Here is a 17,479-nt window from a genome sequence, read left to right as displayed (position 1 = left end):
ATCTCCTACACACATTCCATGATATACAAACACACACTCGCAAGAGGACCTAACGATGTTACTATGGCTCTCACCCTCTCAGATCCTGGTGCAGTTTAAAATTACTAACCCTTTTAGAATTAGGCCACTTTTCAGGTTTCCTTCCGTTATTTTATATGTTTTTTTATTTAAGTCTTCCACCATGTGCGTTAACATTGCAACAGAGCATTACGTCACGCCATTTCAGATAAAAGTCACATCATACATCTTCAAAAACTAATGATGATAGTAATTATCATTTCTTCTTTTTACTATAGGCACAAGGTCTGAATTTTACTGTTGTGTGGTCACATTGATTTTAAAAGCTGATATAAGTAAACCGATTTCTAAGGAATTGGCCGCGCCGTTTGAAAGAGAACCCGCGATTTCATTGGCACTAATTTGTTTTTGTTGTTGTTTGCCCAGAACAAGCAGATCAAATGCATCAAATGCATCAAACGCATTCCACTTCTCTGAAAACCAAACTATCCAATACATGATTTTCTATTCTAAGACATAAAGTTGCAATTTGAGGGAGATTTCGTTGATAATTCTTGACCACGTGAAAATGCCCCCCGTTTTATTGACTTCCTGATGTATATAAAACAAAGTTGATTCCGATGGGAAATGATCTCTGAATGCAGTGTGAGGAATAAAATTACTGTTAATCAGTTGACCAGCGCTCTATTATTTCTACTACAATTACATCGTTATTTCATGGCGACGAGCTGGCAGAAAACTTAGCATACTGGGCGAAATGCATGCTGTATTCCGTCTGTCTTTATGTTCTGAGTTCAAATTCCGTCGAGGTTGAATTTCTCTTTCGGGATTGATAAATTAAGTACCAGTTGCGTATTGGGATCGCTTTTAATCGACTGGCCCCTCCCGCAGAATTCTGGACTTCGTGACTAGAGTAGAAAAGCATTACATCTATATTTTAATAAGAATAATTATTTCTAAGAAAAATGTAGGGTCTGGAATTTGTGGATGATAGGTCAGTGGATTAAATTCACCCTAATGCTTAGATGATGATTTTTTTAACTACCTCCAAAAGATGAAAAGCGGAGTAACATAGACATAGAACAAATACCACGAAAGACTTTTTGGGAAGTTCTAAAGCTTTTGCTAATCAATCGCCCTTGTTTAATCAAGAATGGCAATGATAAATGTCTCTTTTCTAAAGGACAAGACGAAGGAATTTTTTTATAAGTAGTTTTTACTATTCTCTCCACTTCTCTCTTTTCGGAATTGACTGTGAAATGGTGGAGAAGTGGATCCACTCTCACTTATTTATACCCCGAAAATCTGCCTCTGTCGCTCAAGGCTTTTGGCAGATTCCATGGAAATAGGTACCAACGAGTCAAATAATGGATGTAAACATCATTTTAGATTTGATAAATATTTATTCATTTCCGAGCCGAGTACACAATATCAGAAAGCCTCTTTCGAAATTATTTGCCGTCTACAATGATGGCATTGAAAGTCTCAGCTGAAATTCATAGCTGCTTACTTAAGAAGTTTCCTATCCCGTCTTTTTCTAGGCAAATCTGAAAGGAGTCGCTTTGCTTTTTAGTGTCAAGAAACAGTATTTAAACCAAGGATGTACAGAGACGAAGTGGGTACCGTAAGTTATCACAACAGATGCTCTAACAGTCATTTGTGCCGCCGCTCTTGATGGACCTATCTATCAATCTAGAAAGGGAGAAAGGCAAATTTATGCTAGATACGATTAGAATTCACAAAGCGGAGTGCAGAACAAATCCTGGAAAGAATTCTCTCCAACTCCTTAGCAACTCTGCCAATTCGATGACATAAATATTGGTTAAAAAGCCTTTAAGAAATAGTTCCTAAATAACTATTAATACTGGCTTTTAACCTTGTGAGACTTGGATGTATTTGAATATATCAACAAAATGAACATTGGTACCATTTCAGCCCAGAGCATAAAAACCCGATTGCAGATGGTCGTTATCGTATCGTTTCTTTTGTTTCAATGTACTGTAAATAACTAATAGAATGGCTTCCATCAGTTGGGCTGCGTTTTTTCGCCAGACTAGTTAGAGCGGTCGACGACATATCTGTCGACATTTGCTCGGGCGCTTTACGATTTGAGTTCAAGTCGCAATAACTTTGGACTCTCTTTTTCCTGAAGAGGGAGTTGATGAAATAAATGCTACTGAAGCCAAAGGGGTGACCGATATGATCGATTATGTTCCTTTTCCCATGTATTCGTTTATTCATTTCAGCCCTTAGGTTGCGACCATGCTGGAGCACCGCCAGGTTTCTTGCCTATCTTATAAAATCAATAATTCATTAACGACTGACATAACGCTTTCATTGCTGATTTCTCAATCTCGTTCGTTTGGGGTCACTATTGAAAGAGGGTTTGATATGCCTATTTCTCTGCAATATTTCTTGCATTCCGTGTATAAAACTATTTCTGCGATACACGTTACGTGGTTCTTGGTTACATTCAGAAAAATTCGCTCTGGGCCAGTTCCCTGATTCGAGATAAATTCCTCTCTTCCTACTACAAGCCTTGAAGAAAGTAAAAGGAGGTTCATAGGCGCAGGAGTGGCTGTGTGGTAAGTAGCTTGCTTACCAACCACATGGTTCCGGGGTCAGTCCGACTACATGAAACCTTGGGCAAGTGTCTTCTACTATAGCCTCGGCACGACCAAAGCCTTGTGAGTGGATTTGCTAGACGGAAACTGAAAGACGCCCGTCGTATATATGTATATATATATATATATATATATATATATATATATATATATATATATGTGTGTGTGTGTGTGTGTGTGTGTGTGTGTGTGTGTGTGTGTGTGTGTGTGTGTGTGTGTGTGTGTTGTATGTCTATGTTTGTCCCCCCCAAACATCGCTTGACAACCGATGCTGGTGTGTTTATGTCCCCTTCACTTAGCGGTTCAGCAAAAGAGACCGATAGGATAAGTACTAGGCTTACAAAGAATAAGTCATGGGCCGATTTACTCGACTAAAGGCGGTGTTCCAGCATAGCCGCCGTCAAATGACTGAAACAAGTAAAAGAGAAAGAGAGAGAGAGAGAGAGCGACACTGTTTTTCTATCCATGAAAACTGATAATATCGGTAATTACTCGATCAAAGGTCTATTTCAAAGATGAGTTGTTTGATTTCCTTTGATGAACACCGTTCTCAGAGAATATTTAAGAAGTGCGAATTCTTCTATAAACTTACACTGCATCCATTCTACGAAGCTATTTCGACTGCGCTTATTAGTGTCAATATATTAGAAGTCAAAAGTTATCGATCTCAAATATGAGCTTGTATGGTCTAGTTTCTTTCTTACCCTCATGCAAGAATTCATAAGAAATATAGATAATCAAATCGCACCGTGGTTAAATTTACCATTTAGAGGCCGATAAAATAAAGCACCAGTCAGGTTATTAAAGTCAATATAACAAGAATTACTCTTATTTTTCTATTTTTCAGCCGTTACTTTTCCTTTATTTCTTCTGCTTCGGAATTGAGCTGTGCCTCTTAATGAAATTAATTTCCATTTGGGTAGATACGGAACTTGGTATCTATGTGTCTTTGTTACAGAAACATCCCTGCGATAGCAAGAGGATTGCTTCATGTTGGGTATTCTGGTAATATGTAGACACTGACATTTTCAACATTAATATATTATTAGTATATTCCTGTTTCCGAGTCATGAGTACCAGACATGAAGAAAACTACTAAATACTTGCATGTATTGAAAGGAAACGAGATAACCATTTGTTACTCTCAAATAATACTTAGTAGCAATTAGTAATAAAACTTCAGAGGACGGAAAATTCAGTCGAAGCGATCAGTACTTGAGTGCTTCGTATTGTATTGACGCAGGAAAGATGACAGCCGAAAATAACTTTTCTTGTAAGATTGAGCGTAGAGTCTATCCAAAGCTCCACTAGTTCTGTTAATCCGTCACCTTTTACAAATAACGAACAATTGAAATAACATGTTCCAGTGAAATGTTGAATTAATACATTCAGAACTATTTCATCTGTCGTTACGTTCTGAGTTCAAATTCCGCCGAGGTCGATTTTGCTTTTTATCCTTTCGTGGTCGATAAGTTAAGTACTTGTTGCGTACTAGGGTCAATATAATCAACTGGCCGCCTTCCCCAAAATCTCCGGCCTTGTGCTTAGAGTAGGAAAGAATCTACTCAAAACTTGCTAATGAATTATTTTATTTGAAAAAATTATATAAAATGTGGATCTTTAAAATGCACAATGATCGTAAAATCTGTGAACAAAAAATATAACTTGTTAAGCAAAAGATATTTATTTGGGTGAACGTTTTAGTCACACATGGGTATATAATTGACGGTCCTTAAAGATATGAAAATATTGATCAAATTAAACGTAAATTTATGATTTAGTTCAAAACAAGCTTATCAATGTCTATCTTCCAGCATGGGATCAGAGTATTCATTAAACCTGGTTTAAGTTGCAGGAATGTGTGAACAGATCGCTTGTAATGTTTTCTCGGTTTCGTAACTTTCAACCTTGCTTCGGTTTTATCTTTTGAAGTTTTGTGTTCCTTCATAAGGTGACCCGTCATTGCAATGAAACGACCTATCATAATACAAGAAATATATCTTAATATATTCAGGTAGTTTATAAAAAAGAAATGAATCAAATAAAACGAAATCTAGTCATAAGAATCGAAAGACAAGATAAGATGTTTAGAGACAGACATACAGCAGTAGATAGAAAGAGGGAGGGAGGAGATGGGGAAAGAGAGAGAGAGAGAAAGAGAAAGAGGGTGAATAAAAACGTATTTAGTATTATTCTTGTGCAATCTTTATTCATTGAAATGTTGCATCTTCAGAGATTTAAAATTCAAAAAATAATAAATAAATAAATAAACGTACACTGACCGAAAGTGTGTCCAGATATAACGATATCTGGACATCTTCAGAGTTATGAAATGCTGAGAAATAACACCAGATTGTTCTTACACCATTTTACATACAATCATACTCAATGTTTTCGCGTGCGTCGATCGAACCGCTTTCGGGTACGCGGTAACGACATGATGTTACAATAAGGAAGAAACAATGATGTCTCTCGCTCCGAATTGGACGTGGTACGAGTTATCGCGCTCGTCTATGGCTTCTGAGAATATATTTTCTTAAGATTATAAGCGCTGCCTACCCACCAATTAGCAAAACATATATATTTGGGGTGTGTATGTATGTGTGAAGGCGCATGGATCAATGTTTAGAGCGTCGTGCTTACGCTTGTGATGTTGTTATTTCGATTCGCGGACCGGGCTGCGTGTTGTGTTCTTGAGCAAGAAACTTTATTTCACGTGGTTGCACTTCACTCAGCTGTAGAAATGAGTTGCGACGTCACTGATGCCAAGCTGCATCGGATTGTACCTTTCCCTTGGGTAATGTCGGTGACGTGGAGAGGGAAGTTTGGTATGCATCGGCAACTGGTGTATTCCATAAACCACATTGCCCGGACTTGTGCCGCGGAGGCTAAATTAGTCATCCCATAGTCATTCATAACCGAAGGGGGTCACCCTATATATATATATATATATATATATATATATATATATATATATATATATATATATATATATATATATATATATATATCCTAGTATCCTAGATGTATTCAGCAATCAAGGGAGAAAACTCAATAAGTTCAACCTGATACCTTTTTAAATGATCGACAAATAGAGAGACAGAGATATAATATGGAGGTTAATACAGTGAACCGCGTCTTCCTGAATCTTCGACTAGAGAACTTAAAGAGTGCCATAATTGTATCATGTGCAATACTCATTCCTTTCTTTAATTTTAATGAAATATTTTTCCTTGCAATATATCTAATTAAAATTTGGACCTTAAACCATGCTGAAAATTTCTAAAAAGATAGAAAAGTTGTGCTATTCATGATTATCATGCACTCAAAATCCTAGAATCGTCCTAAGAGATTTAAGAGAAATAAAATTTAAGAGCTTGTGCATTATCATCTATCTCGTATTCCTTAATTTTCAATTCTAATTTCTAGTCTTATCTCGTGTTGCAGGTATTGCTTAACGAATCTGCTAGCCATTTAAAAAATCTGTTATCCATTTTAAAACGAATCTGTTAACCATTTTAACACACACACACACACACACACACACGCTTACAAGTTTATATTAATAATGAGCAAATATATAAACACACTAGTGTCGTTTTCGATGATAATTTTTCAGATGTTCAATCAACTGAATGATCTGTTTATGGATTCATCGCAAATGTGAATGAGGTTTCCTGTAATCCGCAGACAAAGCACAATCAGAATGATACTGCATGTAGCAAGGCAGTATCTTTCGAGAGATACCTACAAAGATTAGTATAATCTCAGGGCTATATTAAAATACATTTTCCCATAAAACTTGAACGTACTATCGAACTCGGACTAAATATTCGCGAAGAGACCTTTTGTAACCACTTGCGCATAATGTACATCTTACTACCACTTTAGCAGAGTGTATATACACATATTTGTACATATGTGTACACACTTGCGCATACGCACACACACTCACACAAACACACACACACACACACATGTATATATATATATATATATATATATATATATAATACATATGCATGCGTGTGTGTATATACATACATACATATATATATATATATATATATATATATATATATGTGTATGTATGTGTGTGTGTGTGTGTGTGTGTGTGTGTGTGTGTGTGTGTGTGTGTGTGTCCATACAATGATATCTCCATAATATATTGGTGAGATAAAACATGTAAGAGTTACCAAAATAGCAATTATTAATAATATTATGAGGCTTTTCTCCCTTAGACGGATTTTTATTTAAGGAGGAATTTGAATATGACTCAGACTTAGAGAATATAAATTTTCTGGTGTTTACTTTTTACTTATTACCCTGAGGATGTGTAAGGTAATTTACTTATTTAACTTGAATTGAGAGTTGAATTTTGACCTTATACAGAAATGTTGACATAGGTAATAAACTTTAATATAAATGGATATTAGCGCCAAAACTCTTATTTAAATTTTTGATATATATATATATATATATATATGTGTGTGTGTGTGTGTGTGTGTGTGTGTGTGTGTGTGTGTGTGTGTGTGTGTGTGTGTGTGTGTGTGTGTGTGTGTGTGTTTAGAGAGAGACAGACAAACAGACATGCAATAATGATAAGGATAATGCAAACTAGTCACTGGCTCTCAGGTCTTCTGGTCTTAGCTGATTTAAATTGTTATCACGTATATGTTTTGTCCAGGTATAATAGTTGGATACGGCAAATATTCTTCTGAACATCACATGTCTGCTTGTCAGTTGTTTGCCATTAACCAGTTGCGTATGTTCCTTAGTGGCTGATGATATGTGCATCTCTGATCATGTACAAATGCAGGGGTGGGGTGGGGGAAAGGTATCATAGCCGTGTGTCGAGAGGAATTCGTTGTGGTTTGAATAATTCACCTTTGTAAAGAGAGGTTTTTCGTTCAACACTCTTAAACAATACTTTCTCATGGACCTTTTGAGTTGCTTGGGATACTCCTCATGAAGAAAACTCAAACTCGGCTCCATCTGCAAGCTCATGCGCTGTTTATCTTGATACGAGAACACTATGTCGGGCACATATGGTTGTGATGTAAGTACCTGGTGTACCCTTATTAGACAGGTAGTCATGATGGGTATGCTAGGCTTTGTATATTTGTACCCCAATGTCAGTTTGATGGCATCCGCAGCACTCTCCACCAATAATAATAATAATAATAATAATAATAATAATAATAATAATAATAATAATAATAATAATAATGATGATGAAGAATACAAAGCAACTCACCAATAACTCCAGATACTTTTGGAGAGAATCCTTTGTCGTCCATGAGAAAGAAATCTAAATAACCATATTTAGGGCCCATACGTGCGTGTAAGTTCCGTCTGATAAGAAACGTTAAACCAGGATTAATTTCTATTTCCACAAGCGTTCCTTTTCCATTCACTTCGCAAGATGCTCCAGCAAAGGCGATATCTGCTTCATGCTTCCAAATCAGGCGTTTACCGTTGAATACTATCTGGTGCGTTGCTATCATTATTTCTACATCGGCAGTTTTAATATAAACTTTACCGATGTATGTCCTGTTTGGACGACCGGGCTTATAACTTCCTGTACCCTCCATTATTTTCGCCGATACATTGATTTCTGTCGTGGGAAAAAAATAAAATATTCATATCGGGAATAATAATAATAATAATAATAATAATAATAATAATAATAATAATAATAATAATAATAATAATAATGAAGAAAGCAAGAAACATCAAAAGCAGTAAAACAACTGATATACAAACTAAATCAGGAACAACAACGGATCATGATAAAACGATGTTCAAGAAAACCCCTTCATGGCAAATACTGGGTTAAAATGAATAGAAAGGTGATAGACAATGCAAAATTTCAACAATGGATGAGAAGGTCATGATTCAAAGCAGAGACTGAAAGATTTTTATTTGCAGCACAAGCCGCCTCACTAGAAATTACCAAAAACATGTAATGATAAGATATACAAATAACTTCAGCATATGTGGATATGGACAAGAAACAGTAAATCATATTGTCGCTAGCTACAAAGTCGTGACTAAGAAGAAATGTATTCACAGACATGACAGAGTTTGGATCTATATATACTGGAAGCTATGCCAACACTATGGAATAACAAGAGAAAAAAAGATGATACAGGCACACACCAGAAAAGGTCGCAGAAAATGAAAAAGCAACCATACTATGCCAATACTCTCAGATAGAGAATTTAATGCCAATAGGCCGGATATATATGCTTTCTAACAGATGTATCAGTACCACCAGATGATAATGTTTCTCTAAAAGAAAGAGAGAAACTTTCAAAATACAAAGACCTGGAAATAGAGATACCTAGAATAAGGAGTCTAAAAACAGAAACAACTCCTATCATAGTAGGCACATTAGGTAGGATTAAAAAGTACTCAGACAAATATATAACAAAATCACCAGAACTAACAAGTATATTCAACATAGTATATTCAACAAGAAAATAGTACTACTGGACACTACACACACCCTACGTAAAACACTTTCAATATAGTAAAAATAAGAGCATCACAGCAAAGCCCTGTACATACCCAAGGCACACAGAGCTACGCTCGGTAGTTCAATGAAAGCACGTGATGAAAACAAGACTACTGAATAATAATAATAATAATAATAATAATAATAATAATAATGATAATAATAATAATAATATTCCTTTCTGTTATAAGCCACTTCGGTGGCATATGGACTGAAATTGCTTCAAGGAATACTACATGCAAAAATTGGTTTCTAAGGTTGAATCCTATTTATAACTTCTACGGATTCCTTGGGGCTCCATAACCTCCTAAACCTTGATCCTTGGATCTTACCTTTAAGCCTCTCTGTATCTCTCTCTCTTTCTCTCTCTCTCTCTCTCTCTCTCCCACTATATATATTTTAAAGCATTAATACGGAAGACTGAGTGTAACTAGAGGCATTTATTATGTATATTCTGTCTGAGACATTGTATTCGTTTATGCGCTGTAACTGAGTGGTTTGACAAAAAGAGCGGTGAATTAAGAATAATTCTTTAAAACAATAGAGTCAATACGGTCGAATGATTTCTTGAACGCTGCATCCCAGTATGTCCACCGTTAATGAGTTGACCCCCCCCCCCCTAAAAAAGATAAAAGAAAAATACCTCCTCTGCTGATATCACTAACCCTGCTTCCTCTTTTGTGTTCAACGATATTGATTTAATTTCCCAGATATAAATAGAATATTTATGATTTTGCAATAAGACTTCTCTGATTTCTCCTCTCGAATATCAGAAACACAGATATTATATATGAACAAAGCTGAGAATTTAACTTACTTAATACTGGATCATATATTAACGTCATTAGTCTTCCTGCTTTTGCGGGCATTTTGTAACATACAGGGAAAGTCACGTTTTTCAGTTTCACAAAGAAATGGGGATCACCATAAGAACCTGGAAACATGAAAAACACAAAAAGCGAACAATGTGAAATTAACTTGCATTAACATAGAAACATGGATTTGTGAATATATGGAGAGATGTGAAGCTATAAGTTAGTGAGTCCGTCACGACCATGATGTTTTATAAAGATACGCTGTTTAAATTGTTTCTTAAATGTATGCATATAAAATAAACAAATGCTAATACAAATTGTAAGTTGTACACTTTTTATTAATAGAGTGAGTTGTAAGGTGTTGAAATGGCAGAATCGTTAGCACGCTGGGTAAAACTCTTACTGCTAATTCACTTGTCGATACGTTCTGAGTTCGAATTCTGCCGCCATCGACTTAAGCTTTCGTTCTTCCGCGGTCGACAAATTAAGTACCAGTCAACGACTAATGTCAATGTGATCAAATATTCCCCTTTCTGTGAATTCCAGTCTTGATTATTACAGTGAGATGTAGAATATGAAATTTCCTACGGAAAGACCAATTTTTTTTTTTTTTTTCTTTTACTTTACATTGCAGTATAGAAATAATTTCGCTTTAACTAGCAGATTCATTACTTTTGTTAGACGTATTGAAATACCATTTATTATGCTTTGTTTAACATTGCAATGAGAATTTCGGGCATCTGTAAAGTTCTCAAAATCTATTTACTGCCAATGACTAAACTGGATGGAAACATAAAGTTATTAAGGAACAATATTTAAAAAGTATTTAGAATAAATATATTGTCGTACATACCTCCACTTGGTACGTGCGGGGTTACTGTTAACAGAGAAATAGAACATTGGAATATTAATGTTAGCATTATATATATATATATATATATATATATATATGTGTGTGTGTGTGTGTGTGTGTGTGTGTGTGTGTGTGTGTGCTTGTGTGTGTGTGTGTGTTTTGTAGTAATGTGAATTAGTTATTAGTAAATAGTTCATGCTTGTTATTTATTGGAAACAATATTAGTAAGTTACACGTATCAAGGTGACAATTTTTAATATGAATAAAATGAAGATAATGTTTTAAAGCAGTGTATGTCACAAGTCGATTGATTGTGTGTATTGAAAGAAAGACAAGCATAGTGTTCCGTTCAATAAAATTAAGATGAATTCTAAACTAAGTAAATGTCTCAATGACATTTTGGTTATAAAAGAAGGGATATCAAAAATGTCACTAATATAGGTGTGTGCATGTGCATATGCGTGTACACACAGACACACGCATGCATATACGCATACATATACATATATATACGTGTATATATATTTTTATGATGAGTGTATATGAACAAAAGTATATCTGTATATAATATTTATATTACTAAAGTCTCATGGGTTCGAATTAATGCTGCTACCAACTGATTTCATGCCGTAGAAGCAGAGGAAAATTTAACAATCCTCGGAAAATGCAGAGGAAAATTCAACAACCTTCGGACACACCTTCATATATATACCGAAGAAGACCATCACTAACCATTGTCCATGCAAAATGTCAGCAATGCCCATGGATGAAAGCATTGCATCAGCTGTAGGCTTCACCCGGCTTCGTGTCCGTGACTTCCACCCTCACCGATGGGCCCTCCTACTTGATTGGACGTCGCAGTTTCAGGTATATTGGAGCGTCATACATACATACATACATACATACATACATACATACATACATACATACATATGCACATACAGGTGTATGTATGAGTATGTCTTACACACGAGTAAGTACAAAATGCAAAACAAGGTGAAAAAAATTAAGTTTCTTTTTATTAAAGCTCCAAAAACTGCTACTTAGAGTTTCATGTTCGTGTTCCCTGAGCAGTTGTGACACAGAATGGAATAAAATTGTGATGGTACATGTAATATATTGTCTGATATAGTTCAATTTCACGAATAGGTATTTGAATTTGTTTGAGTATTTTCGATATTTTCAATACGATATATTTTAGTGTTCAATTTATACTCTCCCGATCAGGCAAACCCTTAATAAATACAAGACACTTCTTTTATTCAAACTAAATTACCCAATCAAATTCAAATACGTATTCGTCAAATTGGAATATATCAAATCATATATTCCATGTACCATCATAATTTTGTTCCATATCATATCTGTGAGACGAACGGGAACATGAAACACCGAGCAGCATCTTTTGATGTTTTTGCAGCTTTAATAACAACTACAATAATAATAATAATAATAATAATAATAATAATAATAATAATAATGATAATAATAATAATAATAATAATAATAATAATAATGATAATAACTATAGCAGAGGAACTTGTCTGTTAATATGTCTGTCCTACAAGATCAAATTTTCACATGAAAGGAATACGAAAAGCTTTCCCACTATAAAGATCTGCAAATTGAAATCACAAAAATGTGGAAACTTAATACTACTATAATACCAGTGGTAATTTTTGAGTTGGGAATGATAAAGAAGGGAGCTTAGAAGTATATTAAGCAACTCCCTGGTAACTCCAATCTCCGTGAACTACAAAAGATAACCTTGATAGGTACAGGTCATATACTAAGGAAAACACTCCCCACCTAAATTGCAATAAATGTGGTGATAATGTTAGAATGCGTACCAAAACAAAAGTGACCTTGCTACTCTTGGCCTCCGGCAGCAGAAATAAAATTACAATTGAAGGAAATCATAAATAACCATTTGCTGTTGCTGGCACTCCGTCGCTTACGACGTCGATGGTTCCAGTTGATCCGATCAACGGAACAGCCTGCTCGTGAAATTAACGTGCAAGTGGCTGAGCACTCCATAGACACGTGTACACTTAACGTAGTTCTCCAGGAGATTCAGCGTGACACAGTGTGACAAGGCTGACTCTTTGAATTACGGCACAACCGAAACAGGAAGTAAGACTGAGAGAAAGTTGTGGTGAAAGAGTACAGCAGGGTTCGCCACCATCCCCTGCGGGAGCCTCGTGGAGCTTTTAGGTGTTTTTCGCTCAATAAACACTCACAACGCTCGGTCTGGGAATCGAAACCGCGATCCTATGACCGCGAGTTTGCTGCCCTAATCACTGGGCCATTGCGCCTCCAACGTAAATAATCATATTAATAATAATAACAAGAACAGCATACACACATACGACAGGCTTCTTCATGGTTTCCATCTAACAAATTCACTGACACAGCATAGGTAGGTTAGCAATTATAGACGACTCATTATTAATTCCTCAATTCTCCCGTTGTCTTTCACTGATTCAAATGTTTAAATGAGGTTCAAGGCATCTACTATTACCGATTCCATCGATTAATTCTCTGTAATTCAAATTTATCAAAGGGTATATAGAAGCATAAAGTATGGAACATTTAAAGCTGCATTCCTGTGTTCATAATTATAAACTTAGTGATTGCACTGTAAATCTTGCAGACTGGATTTAATATACTGTAATTATAATACTTACTTCGTTTTCCAACAGGTACAGACTCATCTGCAATGACCTCATGGACATTTATTTTCTTGCCTGGTTTTACGATAACCATCGATGTTACCGGAGTCACTAACTTATACTAAAATTATAAGAAGTACACTCAGAAAATCCAATTATACATACATGCATACAAACATATATATATATATATATATATATATATATATATATATATATATATGTGTGTGTGTGTATATATATATATATATATATATATGTGTGTGTGTGTGTGTGTGTGTGTGTGTGTGTGTGTGTGTGTATATACATACATATATATATATATATATATATACATATATATGTGTGTGTATATACATATATATATATACACATATATATATATGTATTTATATATATACATGTATGTATATATATATATATATATATATATATATATATATATATATATATATATATATATATATATATATATATATATATGTATATATTAAAAGGCAAGTTGTCTGCTGTGTGTCGTGTGAACTACTTATACTCCTACAATTTTCAACCGAATTTCAACAAACGTGTCATGTGTGCTCTCTTTTAGTTAGGATGCTTATTCTTATAATTTTTTCCTCGAAATTTCGCGCCCCCAACATAAATAGGCTACTTTCAATTCGCCTAGGATTTGAATCCACCATGTCTATTCAACTGTACGCGTACAATTTTCGGCGCTGTTTTAGAACCGCACCTCTCCGAGAAAATGACGCCTAATTTCTAAAAAAAATTATGAAAATGGGAAATATATCCAAAATAAATGAAGAATGTAAAAAATTAGGAAGATTCATATTTTTTTAAACATCTTATACTAAAAAATAAAACACAGAAAACGGGCACTCGCGAATATAAACAAACATGTCGTACGATACAAGGAGTGGTATCTTGTCTATATGAAAATGAGAATGTATATGCGTCTGTCTGTCTGTGAATCGCTAAAACTCGAGAACTACACAACCGATTTCATTCAAATTTTACACATGTCTTACTTTGGGTCTATGCAGTGTCATGGGTCTAAACAACGTTTCAACTTGTTGCCTAATGCGAGCCTATAGCAATCTCTTATCGCTTACACTATTTCATTATTACGTCTCTATTGTAATGTGAGATAATACTTTCAGGTTGAAAGAAATCGTTCCTATATATACATACATACATACATACATACATACATACATACATACATATATATATATATATATATATATACATATATATATATATATATATATATATATATATATATATATATATATATATATATATATATATATATATATATATATATATATTACTTGTGCATTCCAAAACCGAGTTGCCAATTTTGTCGTATGGGGTATCAACAGATTCAGTACTATTTCGACTACAAATTAAACTTAATTTCCATTCACACACTTGCATTTCAAAAAAGTTCATTATAATCTTTTTCATAAATCATCAATCGTAAACATTTTATACTATGACGTCACATTTTCTATACGTGTGTGTACCTTAAAAGACAACAATCATCACGACACACACCTTCATTCAGTCACACACTCACTCTCTGTGTGTTTCTGTCTCTCACACACACACGCACACACACATACCCATCCATTTCATATACATGTACATACATCTTCCACTTTCTTTCTCTCTGTCCTTTTAATTTCTCCTCTTTCAATTTCTGCTTTCTTCAAATGAATTTTTACGGAATGAGCGGGAAAAACACAAAATGAGCCACCACAGTAGAATGGTGTCAGTGTGTGTGTTGACTGACATAACGAACGGTAGGTGAAACTCTTGACAAAAAAAAAAAAAAAACCCCAAAAAACAACCAAGGTATATAGAAATACACATTTACCGTTCAATTACCAGTTGATAATTATCGCAGCAGTTGCAAATTATTTACAGTTACATGCTTACCATTAAATTAACATTTAATACATGTACTTAATATATATATATATATATATATATATATATATATATATATATATATATATATATATATATATATATATATATATATATATATATATATATATACGTATACATATATATATATATATATACGTATACATATATATATATATATATATGTATTAAGAAATTTATCTTTAATAATAATCATTCTGGCGTTTACCGTTAAATTAGCAGTTCATACTTGTGATTCTATTTGGTTAATTTACAATGCATATAGAAATAAAAGCATAGTACCTAAAAAGAACTGCTTACAAAAATAGGGATTAATGTATAATTTCTTTCTATGTTCATAATTTTTGGTTTACAATATTGAAAAAAATATGCCACCGTAGAAAAGACGTGGTCTCTCCAGAAACAAATATAAAGAAAGGAGGATTGTAGAAAACCGAAGGCGAGTGTCTGTAGAGAGAAGCAAGATGAGATTTTCTTAAGTTCAGCAAACGTATCTTGCAGCGATTAATGCTGGGTCATTAAATCTATGTTTTAATGATTAGAAAGAGGTACAATAGAATATCCCTCAGAAACAGATTAAGTACAAATTGGTTCTTCACAACCTCTGAAGCTCTTTTCAGATATAATCCATCCCATTCTTATAAAAATGATAACTCCGTGGAAATTGGTGTGCTAAACAGAAATTGTCGTTTCTATAGAGCTTTAAAATTTTCAAATGAAACAAATGGTATGTGCTGCTCAGGTGGACAGGTAACATTGTTAGCACTACCAGCTCCTTCTCAGCGGTTTATGGATCCTCTAGAAGACTCTTCCATCCAATCAAAGGATTTTCTCAATAATATCAGACAATACAACTCTTCAATTTAAATGACATCGTTTACTGCATTTAACAAGATAGTTAAACATGAATTTACGCCGATGTCAGAGTTCAATGAGTATCATCTCACAGAAGCAATGAGTATCACCTCATTGCTTCCCTGTTATCCACAAATATCTTGTTGACAATGCTGCACTTTCCCATATCACCTGTTTAAACATAACTGTAACATATTATTTGCAAACTATTCCATTTTAATCCCGAGTAACGGTGGGTATCTTTGCTAATATATATATATATATATATATATATATATATATATATATATATATATATATATATATATATATAATGTATGCTGTTGTTGTTGTTTCCTTCTGGAGCCACGCCTGGGTCATAAGGGTCGGTTTCATTGGCGTATAGATATGATTACTGTCATTGATAGAAGAACATTTCTGGAGAATATTCGCAATAAACATTGTGATGGCGGCTATAGAACAAATTGTAAGCTGCCAAGAACTCACGTGGTCGTGATGCCGTTTCCATTTTTTCACATCCTACTTTCATTCTCTTACATCACCAATGCATTTACAGGAGGCATTAATTTCACAGTATCCCATTTATCTTGTAAAGAAATTTAATGAATGATTCGTATGAGGTAAAATTGCAAGTAGAGAACTATTTCGATTATTATTTGATGACAATTGCTTTTTATTGCTCAATTAACAAGCTTGGGAGAGACATAAATCTCATGAAATTTATTCCTTTCTTGAACAAGAAATCATAAGTAATGTTTCCAATCTTACCTTTAGCGATAGTTCAATCACACGATTTTTCAACTCATCTTTCTCCGTTTGGTTCCCACTGGCAGTCATTTGATCTAGAATCTGCTTGATTGTCAGATATGCCCACAGTTTCTCTAGAATGCGTTTTATGTCTTTATCAGACAACAAGCTTTCTCTTTTCGCTTTATCAGACAATTGGAGCGCTTCAGTTGTTTCTCCAACATCAACATCGCCAGAACTTGTGGTGCCAACAATGTTCCATGTAATTCTCGAAGCGTCCTTATCCGTCAATTTCCCAGCTATTACCGCTTCTGTACCGTTGAAATATCTGTGGAACACATTATTGGTTAGCGTGTCGCTATCAACCTGTAATCAGAACAGAAATAAGTGTGGCGTATATTCTGAAACAATACTCAAAA

At 34.4% G+C, this 17,479-nt stretch overlaps 2 protein-coding genes across 2 annotated transcripts in view; both read right to left on the bottom strand.

Annotated features, from left to right (window-relative positions):
* Nucleotides 1-4,341: 4,341 nt before the first annotated feature.
* LOC149132405 (inter-alpha-trypsin inhibitor heavy chain H3-like) lies at nt 4,342-10,890 on the bottom strand. The gene is made up of 4 exons (XM_089363371.1): nt 10,831-10,890; nt 9,980-10,096; nt 7,900-8,259; nt 4,342-4,619 (listed from the first exon to the last, which is right to left on the bottom strand). Exons 2-4 carry the CDS (start codon nt 10,029-10,031, stop codon nt 4,420-4,422), a joined length of 612 nt encoding a protein of 203 aa, XP_089219497.1. The 5' UTR covers nt 10,032-10,096; nt 10,831-10,890; the 3' UTR covers nt 4,342-4,419.
* Nucleotides 10,891-12,407: 1,517 nt separating this feature from the next.
* Nucleotides 12,408-17,479, bottom strand: part of LOC106882530 (inter-alpha-trypsin inhibitor heavy chain H4) — a 29,347-nt gene continuing 24,275 nt past the window's right edge. The window contains exons 8-10 of the mRNA XM_089363996.1: nt 17,082-17,426; nt 13,518-13,623; nt 12,408-12,448 (exon numbers count right to left, since the gene is read on the bottom strand). Coding sequence (XP_089220122.1) covers nt 12,408-12,448; nt 13,518-13,623; nt 17,082-17,426 — 492 coding nt within the window. The remainder of the gene's footprint in view (nt 12,449-13,517; nt 13,624-17,081; nt 17,427-17,479) is intronic.

Source organism: Octopus bimaculoides, chromosome 15 (assembly GCF_046866305.1).
Source record: "Octopus bimaculoides isolate indiv1 chromosome 15, ASM4686630v1, whole genome shotgun sequence".
In the NCBI taxonomy this organism is placed as follows: Eukaryota; Metazoa; Mollusca; class Cephalopoda; order Octopoda; family Octopodidae; genus Octopus; species Octopus bimaculoides.
The sequence above is the reverse complement of the archived record's forward strand: the minus strand, read 5'-3'. Positions and strand labels throughout refer to the sequence as shown.

Coding starts and splice junctions, on each gene's coding strand:
- LOC149132405 (XM_089363371.1), bottom strand. CDS start 10,031: ATGCCCGCAAAAGCAGGAAGACTAATGACGTTAATATATGATCCAGTA. Junction 8,260..9,979: donor AATATATGATCCAGTATTAA/GTAAGTTAAATT, acceptor TTCCCACGACAG/AAATCAATGTATCGGCGAAA. Junction 4,620..7,899: donor AAAAGTATCTGGAGTTATTG/GTGAGTTGCTTT, acceptor GTATTATGATAG/GTCGTTTCATTGCAATGACG.